We start from the raw sequence: 26323 nt of genomic DNA on the forward strand, positions 1-26323 counted from the left end.
ACTGAGGAACGAGCCTTACTGCACACGACCCACCCAACAAGGAGGTGGCTGCCTTATGGCAGGAAAAGGGCTGATCCTGGGTCGTTATCAACCCCGCCACCTTGACGCGGGCGCCTACTAAGCACACGCCTCTATGTTGGGGGCCTTTGGCATCCCCGCAAATCCGGACGTGGCCCTGGAACGCTGCGCTGGGGGGCTCAGCCCAAAAGTGTGACAGGAACTATCGCGCTGGGCATGTGCACCAAGCTCTTTGATGCTCAAGGTCGCTCAGGACGATCGGACGACCCACTCAAAAATACATCCCTGGTACGGGCGCAGGGGCGCCTGACCAAGTGACCATCCGAGGTTCCATCCGTCTAAAACCATGCGTGCCCTCCATCGACGTCGAATGTGTCACGTGGGTTGCACACGCACGGCCTAGCCACAAATCATTGTTATATTCAAGTTCCTTACGCTGGTGTAGTACATCACCTAAGATCAAAACATGCACCTCCACCAAAAAAACAGCGCATGAATCCTCTTCACCCTTGTGTACAGCGCACATTCTGTTTATATTGCCAGATACCTTCGCACTCAGGAACGACATCCAACCCGCCGTGTTGACCCTGCGACCAACTTGCGGTTTGATCCTCGGGCAACACGGCATGGACACAGTTACCCAGCGAATTCCTGACCCTTCAGTGCTAACTCTTTTGCTGCGCATATCAGCGCCTACCGGTAAACCATACGACCAACGAGCCGCTATGGAGGATGCAAAACACATTCACACATGCCATCCACACCCACAAGAAGAAACAACACCCCCACGGTAATTAGCACACTACTCCTTACAGCGCGCCCGCATCACTCCTGGACCCCTGCCCGGCACAAAATCCGCGCGACAGCTTAACACGGGTATCGTGACAAGCCGTTTTCGAGCACGCCTGCTCGGGACATCCGCTACGGGCCTTGACCGGTCATAGAGAGGGTCCCCCGTACCTGGTAGGCACCGGGTCCTCCTCAGCACCGCCACAATGCCGACCGTTACACCGCCGAGAAACGCCGGAACCCCGCAACCACCTCTCCTGCTGCCCTCTTAACGTAATACGCAGCGGCCGCTTTTCAAACGCCCAGCGTCCTCGCGCGCTCCCTCGCTGTACCTTGGGTCCCATTCATTGGCCCGATCGCTACCAGGCCGATGCCACGATCAGGCCCTCACCGCACCGGTGCGTGCACACCGGCCGTGACGCTGCCCCTCGAAGCGCCATCCCAACATATGTTATACTACCGTCCCTGACTACAAGTACGCAGACAGGTCGTCGCCTGCCGTCTTGTCGTCAGCCGCCGCCGCCGCCACCGCCGCCGCTGGTGACGCGGACGCCGCAGGCGCCGCCGCGGCCGGAGCGGCCGCCGCCTTGCCGTTCGGGTCGGCGATAAAGGATTTGCGCAGAGAGTCGCGCTTCACCGCCATATTCTTCATCTTGTCCATTGTGCTCTGCAGCTGCTTGCTGGCGGCTGCGGAAGGCGCAGAGTGGTGGTGAAGGGACGACAACACGTCAGCACACGGCGACGGTGTCTCATAGCGCTTGCCAACACTTCAAACTGCAGACAAATCGAGGTCACGCGCGCACGGGGTTCCATATGAAGCTTGCCTAAGCAACCCTGCCTAGCCTCTTGGCCCACACTCACCCTCATCCACGGTCGTTGGCGTCTGGCCCTGCACCCACGGGTGCGCCAGCGCCTGGTCGGCTGTGAGGCGCTTGCCGCTGTCCACCGTCAGGAGCTTGGCCACCACGTCCTTGGCCTCGGGGCTGATGTTCTCCCAGATGGGGTCGTCCGCGTCGTAGTTGCCCTTCTTGATCTTCTCAAACAGCACCGCGTCGTTGTCGTCGTCTGTGGGTGCGTGCAGCATGTGGCGTGAGGGTTCGCATGGGGGCTTCATAGAGCAGCTTGGGTCAGCGTGCGACATGGCTTGTGCCCTGCCCCTGTCTACGAAGTTTGTCAAGCCATCAGCACCTCCGGTCGACCTTAGACAACAAGCCCGCGGTCACAACTTAAACCCTCAGCCCACAACGACACCGCGCCCTGCCTTCCACGCCCCACCCGCAGTCCTGGTTCACCTACGCCTGGAAACGACTGCCCGTCGCAATGCTAAACGTTCCACATTCCACCTTCCCCAACCAACCCATCCCCAGATGCCGCCCACCCGCGGCCCCCTCTGCTCAACCCACCGAATGGCGAGTAGCCTGACAGCAGGATGAACAGGATGACGCCCACGCTCCACATGTCCACCGCCGGCGAGTACTCCTTCAGGCCGTCCCCCACGCCCAGCACCTCCGGCGCCACATACTGCGGGCTGCCGCACATGGTGCTGAGCACCGTCTCCGGGCTGAAGAACTTGCTGAGCCCAAAGTCCGCAATCTTAACCGGGCTGTCGTCGCGCTCGTTGAGCATGACCATGTTCTCCAGCTTCAGGTCGCGGTGCACGATGCCTGTTGGCAGAAACCAACACAACTGAATCCCCTAAGGACATCAGCCGTAATATGCATGCAGAGGCCTAAATGATTGGCTGTAACGAATCAGTCATGTTGGGCTAGAGGAGTGTTGGCTTCCGGTGCGCGCAGGCTCTGGTCTTTGCCGTGCGTCTGATGATGAGCAGGATAGGCATGATGCACCCCACCGGCCAGGCACTTGGTACCACGCGCTTTGCCCCAAGCAAGCTTTAGTCACATCAAAACGAACATGGTGACTAATACGGCATGTTTAGTCACGGGCAGCTGAGATGCTGTGCCCGCTGCGCACGCGTACGGACAGTAAGTCTGTGGGCACAGCCGCATGCTAACACACTCATCCGCAATGTGCGTGAAGTCCGGGGGCACTGGCACCTGCCCGCCGATAGACTGCCTGACGGTTGGCCCAACCAAGCTCTTGGGTCTACGCATATCTATGTCCTCCGAGCCTGCGCTTTCCCGACGCGTGTCAACGCCCGGTGTCCCTCCGACCCGGCCCTGCATTCAGCACGCACCTTGCTTGTGCAAGTACGCCACGCCCGAGAGGATTTGCCGAATGAGCGACGAAGCGTCCTTCTCCGTGTAGTTGCCCTTTTCCGTGACCCTGCACCGTAACCAGGCGGACAATGCATCATTCACGCTCTATAGCACAGCAGCCGGCATCGTTTTTGTCTGGCCCAACAACCACAGCGACCGTGCTTCAGACTTGGTCCACGGCACGCACATTCCGAACCCCTCCCCCCGCGCGCATGGTCTCCCTCTCCGCGCCGCGCCCGCCGCTGCAGCCGATAGCATTGCAGTGAGTCAACAGCGCCAGCCGCTCTCCATCCCAAGCCCTGTGCTTGCGCTCCAGGCGCGCACCTGTCCAGCAGCTCGCCTCCGGTCACCAGCTCGGTGACCAGGTACACTTTGCGGGGCGTGATATACACGTCGAATAGCTTGATGCAGTTCGGGTGGTCCACCTGACGCAAACCAACGACATAACATTGTTATGAAGGCGCGGATAGCCAACAGCAGTGGCGCCCAGCAGAAATGCGATCGAGTAGATGGCGCACCTTCAAGAGGACCTGGATTTCTCGCTCTAGCGAGTTGTCTCCGGCTGCGTACCGCGATTTATCCACAACCTGCAAACCAATCGTGCCTTAGTAGTCACCATCCGCGAAGCGCCCAGTGCGGCGGGCACGCGTACCTTGATGGCGACGGGGTCCCCCGTCTTCTTGTCTCGCCCCTTCTTTACCACCGCAAAGCCTGGGACCAAACGCAACTGTCAGAGACAGCGGGTTGCCATTCAGAGGCCCGCTGGGACCTCCCAGAGCAGCAGAGCTCACCTCCCACGCCCACGGTCTCGCCAACCTCATAGCGCTCCAGAAAGTCTTGTACAGTGGCTGCAAGATCGTACAGGCTCGTCATTGGCTGCTGCTAAGTTCAGCTGATCGGGGCAGCAGGCTTGGCCGCTCACCATTTGCGTACACCTGCGGCTTCCTGACCGCGGTGGCCTCCTCTGGGCTTGCCATTATGCACAGAAGCTAGCTCGCCTGGCCCCCTAGAGCCCCGGCATAAATTATACGGGCGGGACAAAAACGACGAGGACGGTCTCTTTGCGTGCTATGTGCAAGCCAACAACGGAAACTTCAAAGCGATGTATACTATAATCTATAGACTGCTGTATCAGATTAGCTGCAGCGGAGTGGCAACGTCAATCTTCAACCATGCCGCCTGCGTTTCACTCTCCATGCGGGTGCGACATACCCTCCCTGCAAATAATCTACTTTTGGGCCGGCTGATGGAGTACGCCCGGCCATAGTCTGACGGCGTGCCCCGTGCCCGTTGATAGCGGGGCGGGAGCGGGGCGGTGGGCGCATGGGACAGGGTTTGGCGTAATTCCCGTACTGTGACCCGGTCCGAAACATACACACGTGCGCCGGCGGCGCTCATGACATATCACCTCGCCGTAGGCACACTTATCACATCTACGGGCCATGACTCAGCTTCGCGCTCATATGTACGTCCCTGCGGTAGCGATACGCGCCCACTGGCGCACGGCCGCACGCGCACCGCCGATCCGAGCTTTGACAGCGCCACAGCGGCCAAGTCCGTCAGTCATTTCGCCCAGGCCCTGGGGCCCTCCTCATCTTGCAGCATTTTCACCTCATCACATGCAACGGTACCGCAAAACATTTCAATGCGCAGAGGGTAATGTATCACAACACACGCCAGTCAATGCGCACGGAAGAAGCGATGCATGTTATGCTCAGCTGTGCGGACGGACTTCCCCAAGCAGCCCACCACATCAGACCTTCCCGCTGTGCATTCCAGCCTTCTACAACAAGTGCACGGTACAAAAACCCCTGCCTCCGCTATGTGCGCTCTGCCAAACTAACTCGTGAAGGCCCACGGCCCGAACTCAGGTACATATCCGTCCGACGTCAGCACCCTGGCGATGCAAACACGTCCTTCCACCACAGCAGTACATAATATTTAACCCCACCACGCACAAGTGAGGCGCAGATTCGCACATGACAGCGAGCATCACACGTGACGCGCCCCGAACCCCTACAGCGCTGTCCAGCACACTTTGGGTCTGGTTCGTGCAACCCCATACCGTGCTCTCACTCGTCCGAGGTGGAGCTGGGCTGCTGGGTCATGGACAGCGGCGTGACGGCCATGCCCGCCTCCGCCAGCTGCCTGCTGCAGAAGCTGACGGCGTCGTGTACGGTCACGAAGATCCAGTCGCGGCCCAGCATGTCGGGCACACCCGCTGTCTCCAGCTCGCGAATGACCTGCAGCATGAAGGGGCAGGCGGTGTTGAGACGCGGTGTGGGGCTCGGAAGCATCGATACGGTATGCCGATGCCGAGTCGTGTCAGAGGCGCAGACGTAAGTGTGCCCCCGCGTACTAGAGCAAAAGCCAGGCAACCGAGCCGGGCACCTAAACACACACGGGGCTTTCGTTTCGTTGTGTAACACACACTCATTCGTCACAATCGCCGTTGTGCACCGCAAGCCGACGTGTCTTGCCATCCACACGTCACCAAGCAGTACGGTAGCAGGAAAGCTGGCGACAGCGGCACACACGCGGCCTTACCTTGACGCTGGGGTTGCACAGAACTAGCTGCGTGCCCACGTGCGCGAAGTGCTCAATCCAGCCCTCCAGCGCGTGCACGCCCGTCGCGTCGATGTGGGTCACAGGCGACATGTCAAGGATGGCGAACTCCAACTTGGTGCCTGCGGAGTTTGGTATAGAAGCATGTCATGGGCTGGCGCAGCTGGAGCGGTGTGCGCTAAGAGTGCGTGGGGCTCTGGTTGTCACCATGCCGAAGGGACCGCCCATGCAACTACGCACCGTGCTCGCCACTCCAGTCGCGGTGGCGGTCCTCGTACACGCGTAGCCGGTCCTTGATCCACTGCAAATGACACACCAGGAAAACCATCAGGTAAGGAGACTGAGACATCCCTGCACTAACACACAGTGGCAGACAAGCTACAGTCACTGGGCGCTGCAGCCCTCAGGCCACTGCAGTGCCCGCATGGACGTTCATGGCAAGCGCGCTGGTGCGCTAACCTATCCAACACACACACACACACACACACACACACACACACACACACACACACACACACACACACACACACACACACACACACACACACACACACGCACACAGACACAATTCGTTTCCTTCTTTCACACATACAGCCAGCCACAGCCATAAACACACAATACGAACTCCACAAACGCACCTGCACGTTGGCGAAGTAGATGGGCGAATCGATGCGCATGACCAGGATGCCCGGCGTCAACTGCGACTGCGGATACTGCTTGACGTTGCGGTACACGCCGGAGCCGGGGATGCGGCCCAGCATTGCGGTGTGCGGGAAGGCCGACTCATAGATGACTGCAGGGAGGGGCACGTCATGTGTTGCGGTAGTTGTGTCGTGGTTGCGCGAACGGCCCTTTAACGTACCCGAATGCCGGCCATGAGCAAGATGTCACGCACTGTCGCAGCTTACCGATAAGCATGGCCAGCCCGATCGCGATGCCCAGCCCGATCTCAATGGAGATGAACAGAGTGCCCAGGAAGCTGGCCATCCACACCAGGAAGTCCAGCTTGTTCACCTGTAGCGTGCGAGGGCATCGTAGCACGCGTACGCATGGGGAATCACATGGCCGTAGAAGCGGGCATGCACAAGGTACAAGCGCCCGACGTGCGGTATCAGGTCTGCGGCAACTCTTTCGCACACCCGCGCCGGTTCCGTCTTCCCCCCCCCCGCCTGCCTTGCCCACCTTCCACAGGTAGATGGCTTGCTCGTACTCCAGCAGGCCCGTCACGGAGCTGCACACAATGGCGCCCAGCGTGCAGTACGGCAGCTTTTCGAAGACGGGCGTCAGGAATAGCAGCACGAAGCCGACCACCCAGGCCGTCACGAAGCCCGCCAGGCCGGTCTTGGCGCCTGCGCAACAGCCATGTGCCCGCGCAGAAAGTGGGCTTGTTGGTGATGCAAACAATCTGAGTAGCGAGAGAACGTGCGAGAGCGATAGGGATGCGGGGGCATAAAATGGGTTGGCGTAACTTGTGGGGACGTCTAATCACCCACCGCTCTCGTTGTTGACGGCGGAGCGGGAGAAGGAGCCGGTGGTGCTGTAGCAGTGGAAGGCGGCGCCGGCGAAGTTGGCAAGGCCCAGCCCCACAATCTCCTGGTTGGCCACCAGCTCGTATTTGTTCTTGTTGGCCAGGGCGCGCGCAATGGAGGTGGACTCCAGCAGGTCCACCTGTGGGTGGGCAGATGAAGGGGCGATGCGGTGATGAGGGTGTGAGCGGCAGGCAGACAATGTCGGTGTTATGAGAACCAGCAGGCTAGGCGTGCGCTGGGCTGCATGGGCAATGTGGTAATGAGGAACAGCGACAGGTGGAAGTGCAACACACCCAAGCTTGCAATCCATCACGGGGCACACGAGCGGGGTTGTAGCTGTGGGACCAGCTCGATAGTCAACCCCAAGTCATCGCCATGGCGCCACCAAGGGCACAGCAAAAGCGCGCACCAGCATGACTACGATGGCGATGGGGATGAGGTCCACGAAGTCGGGCATGGGCGCCCACCAGCCCACGGTGGGCGTGGGCAGGCCCTTCTTGATGGCGCCGATGATCTTGATGCCCTTCTTGTCAACCTGTGGGATGGCAACGCGAGGTGCATGAGTATGCGTCAGTGAAAGAACGGCAGCGTGAAGACCATGCGCACGCACGAATATGTTGGGACAGCGGCACCCTACCTGTTGCGGTACAAGCAGTCACAACACATCACAAGACCACCGTGGCCCTCGCAAGCCACTGCCGCCTTTCCCGCGACAGCTGGTGCACGCTACTCACGTGCCCGATGTACACGGCCAGCAGCGCAATGATGCAGACGCTGATGGGGCCCAGCGGCCGCAGCCACCGGAAGCGGTGCGAGCGCTTGCCGACCTGCAGGACAGGCGAATGGCGGCGGGCGTCACCAAAAATCAGACGGGCCGCATGGGAATGATCCTGCGACAGGCGCCAGTGCCACTGGAGTGTCCTGCTCCTCACGGCCACGCATACAAACCCCGGCCCTACACCGTATGTTGCCTGCCCCATGTCCCACTCCCAAGCACCGAAACAGCGATGCAAGTGCTAAGGTGGCGGTCGCGCCTTCCCCTCGCCGCTTTCCCTCCCCCTTCCCCTGGTCACCTCCTTCATGGTGACCAGCAACACCAGGAATGTGCTGCCCATGATGAACTCCTGCGGGCGCAATGCAGCCGCGATCATACACCGGCACAGGCAAAGCGGCGCACAAGAGCAAACACAGGCGGCCGGTGTCACTGCGTGTCAAGCAATTCGCGACGTACGCAATGCCCGGCTGTGCCGCGGTCCTGGCACTCGGCTGCCGCGCGTTCGCCCATATCAGGGTTCGGATGAGAAGAAAGCAGGCGCATGGCTGCTTCTTGGGATTCGCTGTCAGGACTCTTCCACGGTGTGTTTGGTGAGCAGGACGCCAATGCCCCCCTGTGTCCCCCCTTAGCGTCTCAAGTATGCGAGTAACGGCGCCCCGACTGATTACCACACCTGCCACTTGAGGTTGCGAATGAACTCGATGTAGGTGGACACTTGGTCGTGCAGCCGCTCCGTGCGGGGGATGCTGATGCCCAGAATGTATTTCAGCTGTCAGAGATGGGAAGAGGCCACGATCTGTGAGCATGAAGTTATTTCGGCAGAGCAGCAGAGCAAAACTCCACGCAGACCCCAGTGGTCATGAGGGCATACGTCTTTGCCCGGCATGTGCTACGTCGCGCTTTTACACCCACACGTGGCACACCTGACTCAGGCCTGCGGTCGTCCAATGCAGCAGGAGTTGGCCGACACCGCAGCGGGAGGCGATTCATTCAAAAGGGTGACCAAGGAAAAGCAGCCACACGACTACACAGCATGCGAACAAGCAGTTACAGTACTAACTCGCATCTAAGTAACCATAAAACTGTTGCTTGTTCCCTAGGCACAAGTGGACCCACCACCGACCCTGGTTGCCCTCGCCTGCAACCCGCAGGCCGCGAACACGCTTAAGACCACGCACCGATCGTGATGGCGGCACCGGACGTGAAGCCGCCAATGACTGAGTGCGACAGGAAGTTGGTGAGGAAGCCCAGCCGGAAGACGCCCACACTCGTGTACAGGATCGCGACAAGCAGCGACAGCTGGATGGCTAGCATATTGTACTTTTCCTGGATCACCTCCTGCGGTATGGCGTGAAGTTGTGGACCAGGAGGACGGATTGGCGTCGCAGATTTGATGTTGTTAACGCAGAAAGCACATGCATGGCGTGCGGGCGTGGCGTGCGGGCTCTCATGGCGCAAGGAGCGCCTCTCCTTTGCCATCTTCGCCTCTCCCTTACCCACCTCAACCGACAACGGCATCTACATGTTGCACATACTATGCTGTGAATGCTAAATCCACTCTCTCTAAACCCTCACAGGGGATGGTGACAACAACCCCTTACACACATACTGCCCCCGCTCCCCAGCCAGTGTTCCCCCGACGCCGCACCTGGTCCGGCGTGAGCTGGTTGGGGTTGCTAATGGTCTCGGCACCCGGCACCAACTCTTTGAGGCTGCTGCCAATGATGAGACTGGTCACCGCCACCGGGCCCACCGCCAGCTGTCGGCTGCTGCCCACCAGCGCGTACGTGATGACGGGGAGGAAGGCGCCGTACAGGCCGTACACGGACGGCAGGCCCGCCAGGTTGGCGTACGACATGCCTGGGGTGGTTGCGCGACACGGAGCACCGGCAAACGAAGGGCAGGTCACAGGTATGCATCCGGCAACATCACGGCATGCATGCAACGGCACGCTCTGAGTGCTTGCATCGCCGCAAGACCGCCTTAGACTGCACACACGAGAGCAGACTGTCTGCTGCGTGCTGGCTGGCTACCGGCCTCCTTTCATCCCCGTTCAGCCACCTGCTTGCGAGCTCACCTTGCGGCACGACCATGAAGCCCACAGAGATACCCGCCACGATGTCGGCCTAGAGAGGGGCGAAGAAGCGGGGCCAAGAACGTTGAGGACCACCCACCTCATGCATATAACTGCCAGCCCAACGTCCGTGCACAGGCAGTCTGCGTTGCATGTTCGCATGTCCCCTGGCACGGGTCAACACGCAACCGCCGACCCAGTCTCGGCGCACTCCCGTGATGCTACTGCCTTGGCAAGCCAGCACAAACAATCACATCCCATCCCAACACGTGAGTTCCCACGTACAAAGAGGTACTCCCTGATCTTGTAGGTCCGCAGCCACCGCACGCACGGCAGGAAGAAGGCCAGCCAGTCGAGCGCCGAGTAGGTCGACATCTTCAGCTGGTAGCTGTATAGGGAGAATGGCATGCAAGGGGAGAGAAGGCAAGGTTGTAATGGAGCTGGAGGAGGGGTCCTGGGTCCAGGGTTGAGTGGCCACGTAGTGCGAAGTCCCTTCCCCGGCCCTGTTCCTGCAATCCTTCGCCCATAGGCTTGAGGCCGCTTGCACGACCCTTGAGCCTTCAGCTGCCGGCAATGCGCAATCCCAGAGAGCCGCCTGTACGGCAAACCCAGCGCAATAGGCGGCACACTCGCCCGCCGCGGCCGCCCTGCCTCAGGCCGGGAGGTCCCGAGGCCCCCAGGCCGCTTGCAAGTTCCAATTCCCCGCGACGCGATGCAGTGTACGCCAATCGCGATGCGTAATGCGCCACCTCGCTGGGCGGGGCTTTAGTTGCGTCAACACGCATAACAATTACCAACGCAACATTCTAGTCGCACCCGCACCTGGACTTGCTGCGCTCCCAGACCTTCTGCAGTGTTCCGTGCACGCTGCTGCGATCTGCATTTCCATTTGTGTTTTCCCAAGGGAATTCCATTTGGGCGCCACCCGAGCTTGCTCCCGCTGCCCCGTGGCGCCCGTTGATAACAGAGCAGTCCGTTGGCATCATCATGCTACTGCTCAGCTCTAGGGCGGCTCCGGCACCATCGGGGTGCAGCAACGAAGTGCTCGGAGCCATGCTGCCGTCCGCTTGCGCAACTGCGCTCCCGGCGCTGGGGTTGCGCCTCATAAATTAATCGGATAGTACCAATACGAAAAGGCGTATTATCTAGGCAGAGTCGCTTGACAAGCAGTGCTCGGCAAAGTCTCGTGACGGGCGGCGCGTGGAGCTGCCTACGTGGTGTCTTTGCTGTTACCGTAGCTTGGGTTGTGGAATCAGGTGAAAGCACGGCCATAAACTCCCTGCGTGGAGAGCAGGTGTGAACGCGGTGTGAACTGGTGCATAATTCGTACGTGCATCCCCCCTTGCAGCCCCAGGCCCCGGCCCGACGCACGGTCGCCCTCGCGGCCCCCGCACACCAATGTAGCAGTCAGTACCGTTGTCCCACAGCAGGAATGACCACACAGCTCACGCTTGAAGTTGAAAGCGCAGACTCCGGTGACGGGATCCCACGTGGCCCCGGCGGTCACGGGTCGGCGGGTCCACCTGGCGAAAACACAATGCCACACGACCAGCAGGGGTGCCAGCGTACGCTCGAGGAACTGCGTAATCACAATGAGCGACAAGTGTTCCCCGGTCATGGGAAAAGGGGCTGAGCCCGCCCCTCCACAGTCTGAGGCCGAACAACCTCATCGCCCGGACATAGCCGGGGTCGGTTTCCACATACAGGCAACGCCAGCCCCGCCGTCGTCCAGCCCAGCCATCCCAATACAGCAGCCACCTTCCGTCAGCCAGCCATGGGCGCGACCGTCCACAGCGTGTACCGTCGGTTACGAGGTAACATGTGAATTCGCAACTTGCGCTACTGACTGCCTACTCTCGTGTCGCCTGCAAGCCCACTCCGCCTTCCGCTCTGGCCTACGTACGCATTAGTTCCGCAACACTCGTCAATAACAGGCACATTGCCAAACCAGGTGCCTAGCAATCGCGATGCCACAGCAGAGCCAACCGCAGCCACACGCAGCACAGTTGTCAACAGCCGCACTACTTGTCATGCCGCTACACATGCCCTGCCAGCCCCACCGCGGACCGCTACCTAAAAACCAGCCGGCTCCTCAACGTGCGCACTTGCGCCGCCGCTTCTTGCGCGGCGCTGTGCTCTCCTCCTCCACGTGGCCTTTCCCCCCTCCGCTACCAAGATGCGCGCGCGCGCCCCCGCTGCTGCCGCCGCCGCGCGCCAATCTGCAGCGATGCAGGTCGCTTGTGCCCCAGCAGTATCTCCGCCAGAAGCGCGTGCCGGATGTTGGTTGCGGAGTTGGCGTCACGTCCCTGCACCGTCGGGAGGGTAGAGTGAGTGAGTCTGCGTGGAGAGTAGGCGTCACACCGCGGTGTTCGGGTTCAGGTTCAGGGTCAGGGTCAGGTTTGGGATGACAGGGGGGGGGGTGACAGGTTCAGGAAAGTTTCAGGCAGGGTCAGGGTCAGCCGATGCGCCGATGCGGTGGGGACCTGCAGGTGTCGAGAGACTTTTCTGTAAATATTTGCAGGTCGCCTTAAGAAAAGTTTTGCCATATCTATGAATATATTAGCAAAGTATCGCGGCGAAAACGGTGCCAAACCGGGCCTTTTGCACGTTGCTTCTACACATTCCTTTGTAATCCAGATGATAGAATGGGGGTGAGGTTCGTCCTGCGTCAGGACTTGCGCCGGCGCTGGCCGCAGCTGGGCAGGGGCCTCGACCGCGGCGCGCTCGGCGTGTCCAGAGCCCACCAACCACGGCGGCGGGTCCTCGGCAGGCCTCTCGGCTAAAAGCAAGTGCAGCTCAAGGCAAACGCAAACGGGTGAGTGGTGTGCTTTGGCTCCGACTATCAAGGCCCCGGTTTCTCGACCCGCCGGGCCTGGGCACCCTGGCGCCACGCCAGAAGAGCTGCAGCGCCTGGCCCAACAGCACCGCGCGCTGACCGAGCAGCTGATCGCGGCCATCCAAGTGCTGGTGTGGGTGATGACGGCGGTGCGGCAGGAGGCCTGGGACCAAGACCCCCTAATCGTGCTGAGGCCAGACACGTAAATGGTCTTGCCATTCCAGCACGATTAGGGGGTCTTGGTCCTCAGCCGTCGCTAGAAAAGCTGCGACAGCCTTGCGCGCTGCTGGGCACAGGCGCGACAGCCGTGAGTCAAACATCGTCATCATAAAATAGTAGAGAAGCCGCATGCTGCATGGGCGCACCACCGCCGCCACCGTCCACGTCCCCTCCAGCGGCATTCCACGCCCGGTAGAGCTTGACCCGGCACCAGGTCTTCAGCCACCGAAACATGTTGCTGTTGTGGTACTGGTCGGCGTTCTGCTGCATCTATCTGCCTGGCCAGGCCGTTGATCACACTGGCCAGGCCCGTCACGTCCCGCGGCGGCCCCACCACGTCCTGGCTGCGCGCGTGGTGGTGGTACAAGTGCAGCAGCTAGCTGCTGGCTGCGGGGTCCTCCTCGGGGTGCAGCTGCTGGTGCCGCTGCTTGGCAGCGCTTGTAGACACGGCCCTGATGGCATCCGCCATGGTGTGCAAAACGATTTGCCGCGCGCGTCGTGACCTGCGTCATGCGGCGCACAAGTAACCACGGAGCCAAAACACACCACTCGCCCGTTTGCGTTTGCCTTGAGCTGCACTTGCCTTTAGCCGAGAGGCCTGCCGAGGACCCGCCGCCGTGGTTGGTGGGCTCTGGACACGCTTTACGCCGAGCGCGCCGCGGTGGTGGAGGAAGATGCATGTGTCAAGCAGTGCGATTGCGAAGGCCGTTCTCAGTGTTTGGATTTTACAGTTTAGCAGCACCGTCAGTGCAGAGTGTGCAACGGGCCCCTGGCAAGCCACTGGGGTTTTGCATGATGGGTGGCATTGATGGGCTCTGTCCAGCTTTGTCCTGTCCACCCTGCCCCTTGTCCTGTCCACCCCAGCCCCGTCCTGTCCACCCTGCTGGAGGGCGACCGCTTCCACCAGACGCAGCAGGCGTGGGCGGCACTCCATACTACCCATCCTGCCCCATACTCGACACGGCTCAGTGGGTGAGGGCTCAGTGGGGCTCAGTCGTGGGCTCAGAGGGGCTCAGTGGGTGACGGCTGGGTGACGGCTCAGTCGTGGGCTCAGTGGGTGACGGCTGGGTGACGGCTCAGTCGTAGACTCACTCATTCTAAGCTCCCGACGGTGCAGGGACGTGACGTGAACTCCGCAACCAACATCCGGCACGCGCTGGCGGAGATGCTGCTGGGGCACAAGCGACCTGAATCGCTGCAGACTGGCGGCGGCGGCAGCGGTGGCGGCGGCGGTGGCGGCAGCGGCTGCGGCGGTGGCGGTGGCGGCGGTGGCGGTGGCGGCGGCTGCGGCGGCGGCGGCGGCGGCTGCAGCGGCGGCAGCGGCGGCGGCGGCAGCAGCTGGGGCGCGTGCGCGCATCTTGGTAGCGGAGGGGGCGGGAAAGGCCACGTGGAGGAGGAGGAGAGCGCAGCGCCGCCCAAGAAGCGGCGCAAGCGCGCAGGCTGAGGAGCCGGCTGGTGTCTATGTAGCGGTTCGCGGTGGGGCTGGCAGGGCATGCGCAGCGGCACGACAAGTAGTGCGGCTGTTGACAACTGTGCTGCGTCTGGCTGCGGTGGGCTCTGCTGTGGCATCGCGATTGCTAGGAACCTGGTTTGGCAATGTGCCTGTACGAACCGACCCCGGCGACGTCCGGGCGATGAGGTTGTTCGGCCTCAGACTGTGGAGAGGCTCAGCCCCTTTTCCCGTGACCTGGGAACACTTGTCGCTCATTGTGATTTCGCAGTTCCTCGAGTGTACGCTGGCACCCCATCATATGTGCCCTCTCGCCTATCCATGCCTGCGCCAATGTGCAAGCTGCCAGCGCAGCCTTAGAGCAGCACAGGCTGCCCTAAGGCTCTCGTTGACGGCTCTCTTTCAATTATGTAGGTGCAGGGCCTCCACTGCTACCGCGACGCACCCTGTTCTTGCTTTCTGACTGGCAGCCCCCTGTAAGTAGCCTGGCGCCTTTATGGTTCTGGTAGCGCTCGAGGTCGCGGTGGTGGGCCTGCACGAAAAGTTGTGCTGCAGCTTTTTGGTGACACGGTCCGCGTCCGCCATCTAGTGCTTCTGCTGTTGCATGCGTACGGCCCCGCCCCCAGCAGGGCTTGGCGGCGCGGTCCGAAAGCCGCGGCCGCCGGCTCAGGTGCTGGTGCGGCGGCCGCCAAGCCGCCGCTGACACTCGCTGTTGTACCGCCGCACCTGCAGTGGCGGCGGCGGGGGGCGGAGGCGCCTCCTTTCCTCGCCTCTGCGCGCCAGCGCTTGCAGGCTGAAGCCTCGGCCCGGCGCACGGTCGCCCTCGCGGCCCTCGCACACCGGTGTAGCAACCGGTACCGTTCCTACACAGCAGGGGTGGCCACACAGCTCACGCTTGAAGTCCAGTACACAGACTTCGATGACGGGATCCCTCGTGGCCCCGGCGGTGGGTCGGCGGGTACAACTGTTGAAAACACAATGCCGCACGACCAGGGTTTCCTTGGCAGGCTTGGCTCCTTGCTGAATGCTCTTATTGCTCTGGTAGCAGTATGCAAATTTGATATCGTCTGCTGTGAAAGCAAACCGTGTGCAGAGTTCTTCCAGCTTCGATTCCTTGCAGTAGTCCAAATGCTGAACCATCAACTAGGCAGTAAGCTCTTAAGTCGTTTACACTGAATTGGATATGCCTGCTAAGAAGAAGAAGACCGGTGACGGAGTAAAGAAGGCGAAGAAGCCAACTCCGCCGCTGGAACCTTTCGACTACACCCCACCAAATATTTACGAGCTTGGGGTGAAACCAAGCTTGTTTGTGAGGTGCAGGTCAGCAGCGCGAGCAGGTTGCTGGGCGCGGGTCAGCCATGACGAGCCTAAGCACGCGGCACACCCAGCCACACTGCCAAACACTGTCACCTCTTCAGAGATGGGGAGAGGAACATGGGAAATGGCAGAGGGAGATGGGCTGTCGCACGGGACTAGAGTCGCGTGCCAAGGTCAGCCACGGGCTTTCGTCCCGGGGACGTGTCCGGGGCTGATGTCCTTTACATGTCCACACCGGCGTGTCGCCCCCTGGCAAGGCTACTTTTTGACCCAACGCCGAGCTCGCGCTCGTCTCCTATAACCGAGGACTGCTTCCTTCGCAGAATCTGCTGCACCGCGCTGCCGCACCTGAACTTTGAGTGGCCGGCGGTGCCGACGGAGCTGACTCTGGGCGCCATCAAGGAGGCTGTGGTGAAGCGGCACGGCGGCGCCCTGCCGGAACTGTCGCTGTACAAGGACGTGGTGAGCTGGAAGCTGCAAGGTTGCACATTTTGCCATCTTATGCTACCGCGATGCCACTTCAATGGGTGGGGTTCAGGACGGAACATGCCGGCTGCACAACAATTACTGTACCGAACGCTCAGCTTGTGCTGAATGTGGCGCCTGTGGCCTCTCGCGTGGCCTCCTGCGTGCCTCCACCTGCTTCCACCACACACAGGTGCACCCAGAGCACTCTCTGGCGGGGGCCTCAGATGGGGACACGCTGAAGGACATTGGGATAGAAGGTGTGCACATGGGTAAGTAAGCACTGGTGGTCAGGCGTGTATGGGTCGGCCCGGCGGCACCCGGCATCCGGGCTGAGGCCATGAGGGCTATAGCCCTTGACACAGCTTTGCGGATGCGAGCGTCCTACACACGGATCCTCGATGCGGACACTGTCGTACCCACCGCACCACACGGCATCCTGCCGCCGCCCATGCTTTGCTCCCAGCAGCCAGTCCATAGTGTCACCCCTCACAAGCTGCTGTTGCCCCTCATCTCTGTCGCCATGCACACCCACAGCTGAGGGCGTGGCGCTGCCCTCCATTACCTTCCACTACGATTTCGCGGCGGCCCGCTTTGACGACTCCATTGTGGCGGTGGAGCCCGACCCGCTCGAGTCCAAACACGACCTGTCGCTGAAGCTGTACCGCCGCCTCACCTCGCCAAGCGCTGCGGGGGTGGCGGCGGCTGCGGGGAAAGGATCGGCAGCGCCAGCGGGAGCCGGCGCGGTGGCAGGCAGTCGTGTGCTTGGCTCGCCGCTTGCGGCGAAGTGAGGCTTAGTGCGAGACCGCGTCAGGCGTTGTTGTGACATGTTTGCGTGCGCCGGTGTGTGCCAGTTTGGTTTGGAGAGGTCCGGTTTGGCAAGTGTGTTCATGTTTTGTTTTGCTGTGTGGCCACTTTTGTATCCAAGAGGTTGCAAACATGGATGCCGTGATCCCGGGAGGTACAGATGAACATGAAGCTGGCTGGCCGGGCGGCGTTGCCGCCTGTTCATAAGCGTGCTGACTTGCTAATGGGCCTGGGCACTGGAAAGGTGGCGTACATCCACGAAATACTGCGGTTGAAGGCATTTGCCAGCGATGGGACGTGCTTGCTGCCTGGCACTCATCCATCTTTGTGCGGAGCTATCAATAATGCCGCCGACAGTACCATACTGCTGTTTCGTGCAAGGAGACACCAACCTCCCGGACCGACATACTTCCGAAGCCCCGGGGCCTCAGTGTAAACGACGACCGAAGCCTTGACTCTTGAGTTCAAGCCACGGCGGGTAGCGTTCCGGCGAGCGGCTATGTGCACACGCTTGCAGCGCAAGTCGCCTCAAAATCCGAGGCAAGGACCTAAACAACTTCATGAGGGCGGTGAGCCTCACGTGAGCAGCACGCGCAGCCACGCCACACCCGCACCGCTAGGCGCTGCATCCTGCTGCTGTCCTCTAGCCCCCCTCAATGGCGCTGCAGGTGGCAGTGCCGCTGCCGCACCGCGCAGCCATCCATCCAACAGGGGCTTCCGCGCATGGTCGTCACACCGCAGCCACACATCGTGCAGCAGCTGCAGCACTGCCGTCCGACACGCCGGCGGCAGAGGGCACACTGAAGCCACAGCGGGCGCCGCTGCACAATCCACAGCACCGGCCCGTGAAAGCACACCATGGCCCGCAAGCGGGGCCCCCGCGCGGCCCGGCAGTAGCAGACGGTCCAGGGCGGCAAAACCCCGCGGCAGTAGCGCGAAGTCCAGACCGGTCATGAGGACCGCAAGCGCAATGCCACAGCTCTGCACCAGCGCCACCCGAGGCGGCAGCGGAGCACCCGCTGCAGCGGGGGCTGCGGGCGGGCCCATCAGCATTCCACGTGGCGTGCCGGCCGCTGCGAGTGCCGCCGCTGCCGCCGCAGCCACCTCCGGCTCCGCCGCCTCGCCCCACTCGCTCAGCTGCTGCGCCAGCCGCACCACACACCAGGCTTTGATGGGGTGGTTGGCGGGGAGCGACTTGAACGCCTGGCGGCCAACAGAGGGAACAGGGTAACGGGGCTTTTAGGCGCGAGGTTGCAGCATAAACCCCACAAATGACCCGACAACGTATAAACGCAACCAACACATACGGCAAGGAAGCGCCAGACCCGAGCGACCAAGTCACCTCCATGTTGGCTCGCACATACCTGCATGATTCCTCGCTGCATCAGCTCCACGTCGCCGGGGCCGCACGGCTGCTGGCAGCAACGCTGCAGGTAGTAGGGCACCATAGACGCCGCTGTTTCCACACCCACAGCCATGGGCCCTGAACCCGCACCGGCGCCGCGCGGGTGCTCCTGCCCACCAACGCCATAGCCGCGGTCCCGCTGCGGACCCTCCTCTGAATCCCCACACAGCGCCGCCAATAGCGCTGCCCATACGGCGTGCGCCGTCTGGCACACCACCTCGCTTCCCGCCCCGCCAGCGTTTCTGCCGCCACTGCCCTTGAGCAGTAGGTAAACGAACGGTAGCACTGCCGCCGCCGCGCCGCCTACGTCACCCGCGTGAGGCACAGAGGCCGCTACCAGTGGTAGCAGAAACGCCACACGGGACACCGAGACGCTGCCGCCATTGCCGCCGGCGCTGCCTGCTGCATACGCGGAAGCGAAAGCGGGATAGCATGGCAGCAGCGCCAGCAGCGGCGCGGCTGCAGCCGCAGGTGCCGCCGCAACTGCGGCGCCGAGCCTTCCGACCAAATCCCCATGCGCGCGCAGTTGCAGACCGCAGAATTGCACGTCTGCCAGAGCGCCTAACGCGGTTACAGCAGCCGAAGCCGTCTCCCCCGCCGCTACGGTCTCCGGGTGCGCCGGCAGCTGCGGAAGCCGCGCGGCTGCCGGGGCTGCCGGCGCAGCCAGCGCGTCAAAGGCTGCTGACGCCGCACTGACCACGCACACGAACGAGCGGTCTACACGCTCTCGCAGCAGCCCGCTCGCCGTGGGCGGCAGCGCCGCCAGCCAAGCAGCGCCGCGGTCCGAGTCCGCAACCGCGCCGTAGAGCACATGCAGGCGCCTTGCTGCTGCCGCCGTGTCATGTAACAGTCCCGCCGCCAATCCGCCGGCCGCGGACCGAGCCGCTGCGGCGGTCGCCGCGGCTCCGCCGCCCGGCGTTGTCACAGCGCCTGCGGCCGCCGTGGCTTGCTGTCTCGCCGCCGCCAGTGCTTCCAGCGCCCCACGCGCCAAGAGCTGCATGTCTCCGTACAAGGGCCCCTGGCTGTGAGCTGCCAGAGCTTCGTGCACCGCGGCCGGCGGCGCACCTGCGGCACAGGGCATGCGTCACCAAGGGGCCAGCGTAAAGGAATGGCCGGCAGACAAACGCGGCATCAGCCCTACTGAAGCCCTGAGACAGCTGGCGGCGCTTGAGTGGCTTCAGGCATACTCTGCCCCCCGTGCCGCGCGCACCTTTCAAAGCGGTCGACACGATGCGGCCCACGCCCAGCGCACCACAGAACAGCGCCTCCAGCGTCCCACGCGCCGGATGCCAGGAAGCAACCTCAACACCGGAGATCCCTGACGGCGGTTTCATGCCCACACACCCCGCTGCGGCTGACAGCGTCGCCACCTCTGCCATTCGCTCTGCCACGACTGCCGGTGCTGGCGCCAGCTCGGATACCTGAAGCGCTGGCTGCAGGCGTAGCCGCGCCCAGCAATAGCCAACAGCCTGACGCAGCGCAGACGACGCTATGTTTGCCACTGCTGTCACACTGCCCGGCATCGCAGACGCTCCCGAAGCTGCCTCGGCAGCGGACACAGCGGCGGCACTAGACGCGCTCAGCAGCGTCGCGACAAGCCGGTCCGTGGCAGGCTGCAGCGCCCGCAGCAGTGGCGCCTGCGACGAAGGCGGCTGTAGCCGGACTGTCGCCAGCACGCCCTCTAGGAGCCCGCCAGCTGCTACTGCCGACGTCGCTTGGGCTAGGCTCAGGCCAGCTGTAGCCCTGACCCTTTCCAGCGAACCAGGCGGCGCCACCGCTGCCGTTGTGGCTGCGGCTGTGGTCCGGAGTTGCTCTGCGGCCACGGCTAGCATGGCCATGACCGGCCCCGCCGCAACACCCGCAGTCTTAGCCACCGCGTTGCGGACGCAGGTGCCAGCGAGCTGTCGCATTGCGGCCTGCAGCGCTGCCAAGGCAGTCACCCCCGCTTCCTGCGCTGCCGCGACTGCCGCCTCAGCTCCAGCAGCACCTGCGGCTGCCGTCCCTGGGCTTGAGCCTGCGGCTGCTGCTGCAGCCCGCCACGCCATCCCTCCCAGCTCTGATACTAGCGTGTCCATAAGCGCTGACAGCAGCGCCAGAAACAATCGCCCGTCGTTGTCCGCCTGGCGGATGCGCAGGCCACAGAAAGGTTGGTGAGGCAAGGCTATGAGCTCTCATAGACGCATACAAACCCAACAGCAAAACCAAGGCGCGCGCACAGTTCACTGGCATCACGCAGCCATACTGACCCGGCACTCACCGCTAGCACCTCCAGTACCATTTGCGCCGCCGTGCACATATCCGTCACCGCCGCAGCCGTCGGCAGCAGCAGCGTCACATCAGCCCCAGCGCCGCCGCTGACCGCTGCCACAGCGCTGGAGGCTACTGCTGTCGCAGCCGCGGCTGCTGCGGCTGCTGCGGACGCGGGTGCGGTCGCGGGCCAGGTGCTGGACAGGTAGGCGCAAGCCGCTGGCGAAGCCCCTGACGGTCCCTTGTCGGCGCCCCGGTGCGGGGAATGCATGAGGGCCTCACAAATGGCCTTGCATGCCAGGTTGCGGAGCTGCAGCTCCATGGGAATGCTGCGGCTGGCGGCTCCCGAAGCGGCCCCTCCCTGGACTGCGCCGGGTGCGGGGCCCCAGGCTGACGCCGCGCTGCCCACGACCGCGAGCAGCAGCAGCGCCGGTGCCCGCACCGCCCATGCTGCTCCGGGCCGAGATGCCAGGAATCCAGCAACCAAGCTGCATAGCGAGCCTATCAACTGTGTGTCCCTAGCATCGGCGCTCGCCCCTGTCGAGGTAAGGAGGCAGGGGGCACCATGGGTTCACGCGGCAGCAGTACACTCCAGCCAGCAGGGGCACGCCGGCACGCTCCGTACTAGGGCCAGAACAGCCCGAATACCGCCCCCACCTCGGGCTTTTGATACGATTCTAGTACCTCTCGATTGAATGTAGGCCCAGCGGGTGAGCAGGCCGAGCAGGTTCGGCCAGAGCCGCGGCTGGAGGTCCGGGCACTCAGTCGTGTTCGCCAAAACCCACACCGCATCGTCGGCTTCTGAAGTGCTGATGACGGACTGCGTCGACGCGGCGCCCGCGATAAGCGTGTGCGCGACCATGTTCGAGCTGCACACTGAACCGCACAGGAAGGTGTGTCTATTGGCCTATGTAATAGCAGGCTATATGCCTAATACAGGTGCTAATACTAGCGTCAACGCCGATTCAACACGGCGCGAGACCCAGTTGAGCAAGAAAAGAGCAGAAGCACGCCAAACGTCGTCTACGCAACGGTCGAAAACGTGGAGCAATTCATTCCTACTAGTTTGGTTCAGGTAGCCGAGCTGGAACAGTTGTCTGGCCAGAATGCTGGCGATCCGTGGCTATGTGGCTCGGATCTGGATGTGGCTATGTGGCTATGAGGCATCGCTGCGACACTTAAACAGCCTTTGATTTGGACCACTGTTTGATTTGCACCACTGTTTATAGGTACTGCCACAAACACAGTTTCTATCTTTTTCTGGTGGTTTTTTGCGTCTTCGCGCCTTTGCGTCTTTGCGTCTTCGCACCTTCGCACCTTCGCTCCTTTGCTTCTTCCTCTGCAAAATGTGCAAAACGCCGAGGTCGGCGCTACAACCATCTTGCCTGACCGGCGAGCGCTCGGAGAGCTCGGGGACGACCTAGAGCTCGCGGCAGGTGAGCCCTTGGCAGGTCCGCCGCTAAGCTATATGGGCTCTTGGGGGGCCTGTGACTCGAATGGGCCCGCGCAGACGGCCTAATGCAGCGCGAACTGCAAATTGCGACGTTTGATCCGCTGATCCTGATTCCTTCCTGCCTGCCTGCCTGCCTGCCCCAGGTGATAGTACAAGAATTAGTGCAAGATTAGTATAATGAAGTTCACCGCGGCGCTCTTCGTGGCGCTCGTGATGGCCGTGGCGTCGGCCACCAAGCCTCCGCTCCGGTCGCCTCGGTCGGAGGCGGGCCCCCCCCAGCAGCGTCGGCGCTCAGCCGGACAGGCCGCGCTGCCGCAGGTCGGCGGCCCGCCCAGCCCAGCCCCAGCGGCGGCCCTGCCACAGCTGCCCCAGCTGCTCCAGCTGCTCCAGCACCCCCAGCAGCCCCAGCAGCCCCAGCAGCCCCAGCTGCCCCAGCAGCTCCAGCTGCCCCAGCTGCCCCAGCAGCCCCAGCTGCCCCAGCTGCCCCAGCCATGGTTCCTTGACATGGACGTGGCACTGGGGCTGGAGCTGGTGGCGGAGGAGGATGAGGAGCCGGCTCACTGGAGCCAGCCTGTGGGTGGCGACGGTGCACTGCACGGTGTCGTCCAGGCCGCTGCTGCAGCTCATGACGCTGCCGCTGCCGCCCATGCGGTGGCTGTCCTGGAAGCGGATGAGGCCGCTGCGGCCGCCGAGGCCGCTGCTGCAGGCCCGGGCCCATCTTCGGGCAATTCGGCCGCTGCTGCTGCTGCCGCTGTCGCTGCCGCTGCCGCTGACGCTGCCGCTGCAGCCCAGGTTCAGACTGAGCAGGCTGCGCAGGCGCTGGCGGAGGCACAAGAGGCGCTGGCGATTTGGGTTGATCCTGCTGCACATGGCCACCCGGGCTTGGAGCAGGACGCAGCCCAGCACGCAGCCCAGCCCGCCGCCACCGGCGCACCTGCCGCCGCTGCCGCTGCCACTACCGCGACCATCCACTTCTCGGATGGCACCTTGGCACCGGCAGGGCTGTCAACTATAGTGCCAGGGGGGACGGTGGAGCAGCTGCCGAATGTGATGGCACAGCTCAAGCCCGCATTTGACTCGCTGGCTGAACTGAGGTCATGGTGCGAGCAACAGCCCTGGTACGGAAACCAGCCGCTGTTCCCCCGTGTCTTCGATGCCGCGGCGGCAGCACAGGATGTGAATGGCCGCATCGATTTCTGCACTTGCGATGCCCCGGGGAGCACTGGCTTGTACGGCGAGGCACAGCAGCCTGGCGTGCAGCCGCCACCACCACCACCACCACCACCACCACCACCACCACCACCACCACCACAGCAACAGCAGCCTGGCGTGCAGCCTGGCGTGCAGCCTGGCGTGCAGCCTGGCGTACAGCCCGGCACTCCCGGTGCCATTGCCGGTGTAGTCGCTGTGGACATTCCCCAACCCGACGGTCGCCGAACAGTCATCCCACTGTTCGACAACACCCGCCGCCGGTACCTGGTTCTGGGGAGAGAGCCCCTACCAGGCTACAGGCGGGTGGGCGAGGTTCTGTGCTTCGACGCCCTGCCCCTGCTAAGGGCGATCATCCTGGGCGTTGACGGACCACAAGCCATTGGCCAGACGGAGTCGGGGGCGGTCATCCACTGCACCGTCGGTGTATTACATTGGACCACTGTGCGCTTCATCTGCAACAGGGTCACCTGCTTGGTGATCTTGCTCATGGCGCTGGTGATGGGGAGGTGGACAGCGCACCCCAACCACCCTTTCTTCGGCTGCCGCACGGGGCTGCATGGCGGCCTGTCCTCAGCCGCGTCTGTTGGTGTGAATTGCATGGCCAAGGGCGGCAAGGACGAGAACGGCAAGTCCATCGCCGCCAAGAACATGGGTGAGTCCAGCGCAGTGGCCGGGCTCGTGTGTGGACCGGGGCGGCAAGGGAATGGAGCAAGAGACGGGGTAACGCATACTCGCACCTTGACGGCTGAACTGCACACTACGTGCTGTGCCTGCGGCCTCTGCAGGTGCGAAGGCAATGGCCAAGGGCGGCAAGGACGAGAACGGCAAGTCCATCACCGCCAAGAACATGGGTGAGTCCAGCGCAGTGGCCGGGCTCGTGTGTGGACCGGGGCGGCAAGGGAATGGAGCAAGAGACGGGGTAACGCATACTCGCACCTTGACGGCTGACCTGCACACTACGTGCTGTGCCTGCGGCCTCTGCAGGTGCGAAGGCAATGGCCAAGGGCGGCAAGGACGAGAACGGCAAGTCCATCACCGCCAAGAACATGGGTGAGTCCAGCGCAGTGGCCGGGCTCGTGTGTGGACCGGGGCGGCAAGGGAATGGAGCAAGAGACGGGGTAACGCATACTCGCACCTTGACGGCTGACCTGCACACTACGTGCTGTGCCTGCGGCCTCTGCAGGTGTGAATTGCATGGCCAAGGGCGGCAAGGACGAGAACGGCAAGTCCATCACCGCCAAGAACATGGGTGAGTCCAGCGCAGTGGCCGGGCTCGTGTGTGGACCGGGGCGGCAAGGGAATGGAGCAAGAGATGGCTGACCTGCACACTACGGCCTCTGCAGGTGCGAAGGCGCGTGGGGCACGGGGCCACATTTCATGGCAACCGCTATTCCTACTCGTGGATGCCTGGTTGGAGGAGAACTGCGGGCAAGGGCAAGGGCGCCGCCCTCCAGGGATATGGGAGAAGGTGCTGGCGCACCTGCGGCAACTGCCTGATGGCGCCCACCTCCCGCCCTCCATCACCGGCGCCATTCTGAGGAATCGCTACAACACCAACAAGTGCAACAAGGAGGAGAAGGAGAAGAAGGAGAAGAAGGAGAAGGAGGAGAAGGAGAAGAAGGAGAAGGAGGAGAAGGAGGAGGAGGAGAAGGAGGAGGAGGAGAAGGAGGAGAAGGAGGAGTGATGGGTGATGGTGATGGTGATGTGATGAGAAGGCCCCATTCTCATGCCTGAGGACAAGCGATAGCAAAACAGCACAATATTGTGGCTCATCAGGTTGTCCGCTTCATGGAAGCGACCTGCACCCAAGAGGGACATCGTCGTGCCAATTATCGGAACTCACCTCCGCATCCATAGCGCCTCCACATAACACAAAAGTCCATCGATATCGCCAGCTGCTAGCAACTGTCGAAGTGGGCCCATATCGTAAACCGCGCGCGGTGGCGTCAGTTTCTGACTCTTTACGTGTACACCCCTCGCATTCCCAGGTAACCTAGATGAAATATTAGCAATGTGTGATTTGAGTTGTACTGTGGTGCAGTGCGTGGCTCCATAAATAATCAGCATCGTGCTCTAGCTCCCATGCGGCACCCTAAGGCTGGACTGGGGGCCACCAGGTGGGACAACCTTCGGCAGCGTTCGCAAGCTCGCAATGGGGACATGCGCACGTATCACGTGAATCTAGCCAACCCCGCCGCAGCGCCGCTCCCTTTCCCATCGACCTGCGTGTCGCCGGCGGGTGGCATCTTGGGTGGCATTCCTGTGCTTACAAGGTACTTGTCAGGTGGGCTCTTGCACCTTGCCTGGCTAGAATCAATGATGTTCGTGACTGCGTGTGCGCTCCACTGGTAGTGCTAGTACTTCTTGAGCACCTAATGGCACCTTGCCACGGTCCCAGCCTCCCAGCCTCCCGCTGACGGCCATGTACCTCACGCATGTACCTGCACGGCAGCATCATCCTTGTCGGCGATGCAGTGGTCTCACAATAGGTGTGATTTCCTTGAACGTGGTGTATGGAAGAAAGCTCCTTCGAGCCCACGGGGTGAAGTGCTGTCGCGTTGCATTCGAAGTGCATGCTGGTGCCAGGGATGCCTCAGGGATGCAGGCGTGCAAGGCAGGGAAGCTTGTATAATATAAGTACTGCATTTTATGTATTGAACAATAAGCATGGGCCGTTGAGCCTGAAGCGGCGCGGGGTCCTAGCGGGTTACCCGCCCGCCTCCGGGGGCCTGGGGGGCCGCTGCGCGCGGGGTGACCACGACTCATACGGCACGCTTGACGTGTGACCTGCACCGACTGCACTTGCATGCTCAACAGATCAAACACCGTAAGACGCCATAACAAGGGCAACATATTGGGGTCGCAATTGCATGCGCAACTACCCCGTGCTACATCCCATGCAGCCCCTCCAGTCTCGTTGTCGCCGACTTGCCACCAACCTTC

General features: G+C 62.2%; 6 protein-coding genes across 6 annotated transcripts; 3 read left to right on the top strand and 3 right to left on the bottom strand.

Moving 5' to 3' along the window:
• Positions 1–2: 2 nt before the first annotated feature.
• On the bottom strand, positions 3–4143 carry CHLRE_10g457700v5 (uncharacterized protein). The gene is made up of 9 exons (XM_001698517.2): positions 3949–4143; positions 3818–3874; positions 3679–3737; positions 3545–3613; positions 3351–3451; positions 3005–3093; positions 2211–2471; positions 1669–1872; positions 3–1494 (listed from the first exon to the last, which is right to left on the bottom strand). The coding sequence occupies exons 1-9, from the start codon at positions 4001–4003 to the stop codon at positions 1277–1279; spliced, it is 1113 nt and encodes a 370-aa protein (XP_001698569.2). The 5' UTR covers positions 4004–4143; the 3' UTR covers positions 3–1276.
• Positions 4144–4359: 216 nt separating this feature from the next.
• Positions 4360–11223, bottom strand: CHLRE_10g457750v5 (uncharacterized protein). The gene is made up of 17 exons (XM_043067094.1): positions 10792–11223; positions 10255–10357; positions 9973–10021; positions 9544–9755; positions 9074–9233; positions 8819–8829; positions 8569–8664; positions 8194–8244; positions 7855–7947; positions 7530–7655; positions 7085–7259; positions 6774–6940; positions 6500–6605; positions 6230–6384; positions 5832–5892; positions 5574–5713; positions 4360–5269 (listed from the first exon to the last, which is right to left on the bottom strand). The coding sequence occupies exons 1-17, from the start codon at positions 11022–11024 to the stop codon at positions 5099–5101; spliced, it is 2109 nt and encodes a 702-aa protein (XP_042920491.1). The 5' UTR covers positions 11025–11223; the 3' UTR covers positions 4360–5098.
• A 1293-nt stretch (positions 11224–12516) lies between these two features.
• Positions 12517–14966, top strand: CHLRE_10g457801v5 (uncharacterized protein). The gene is made up of 4 exons (XM_043067095.1): positions 12517–12620; positions 12707–12784; positions 13889–13996; positions 14142–14966. The coding sequence occupies exons 1-4, from the start codon at positions 12615–12617 to the stop codon at positions 14466–14468; spliced, it is 519 nt and encodes a 172-aa protein (XP_042920492.1). The 5' UTR covers positions 12517–12614; the 3' UTR covers positions 14469–14966.
• Positions 14967–15525: 559 nt separating this feature from the next.
• CHLRE_10g457850v5 (uncharacterized protein) lies at positions 15526–17511 on the top strand. Its single transcript, XM_001698331.2, has 4 exons — positions 15526–15794; positions 16115–16253; positions 16450–16528; positions 16794–17511. The coding sequence occupies exons 1-4, from the start codon at positions 15658–15660 to the stop codon at positions 17045–17047; spliced, it is 609 nt and encodes a 202-aa protein (XP_001698383.1). The 5' UTR covers positions 15526–15657; the 3' UTR covers positions 17048–17511.
• A 9-nt stretch (positions 17512–17520) lies between these two features.
• On the bottom strand, positions 17521–21826 carry CHLRE_10g457900v5 (uncharacterized protein). The gene is made up of 5 exons (XM_043067096.1): positions 21400–21826; positions 20726–21252; positions 19679–20588; positions 18428–19533; positions 17521–18266 (listed from the first exon to the last, which is right to left on the bottom strand). Exons 1-5 carry the CDS (start codon positions 21575–21577, stop codon positions 17640–17642), a joined length of 3348 nt encoding a protein of 1115 aa, XP_042920493.1. The 5' UTR covers positions 21578–21826; the 3' UTR covers positions 17521–17639.
• Positions 21827–21926: 100 nt separating this feature from the next.
• CHLRE_10g457950v5 (uncharacterized protein) lies at positions 21927–26223 on the top strand. The gene is made up of 6 exons (XM_043067097.1): positions 21927–22151; positions 22312–24032; positions 24166–24231; positions 24365–24430; positions 24564–24629; positions 24724–26223. Exons 2-6 carry the CDS (start codon positions 22346–22348, stop codon positions 25062–25064), a joined length of 2226 nt encoding a protein of 741 aa, XP_042920494.1. The 5' UTR covers positions 21927–22151; positions 22312–22345; the 3' UTR covers positions 25065–26223.
• Positions 26224–26323: the final 100 nt, after the last annotated feature.

The sequence above is a fragment of the Chlamydomonas reinhardtii genome, chromosome 10 (genome assembly GCF_000002595.2).
Source record: "Chlamydomonas reinhardtii strain CC-503 cw92 mt+ chromosome 10, whole genome shotgun sequence".
NCBI lineage: Eukaryota > Viridiplantae > Chlorophyta > Chlorophyceae > Chlamydomonadales > Chlamydomonadaceae > Chlamydomonas > Chlamydomonas reinhardtii.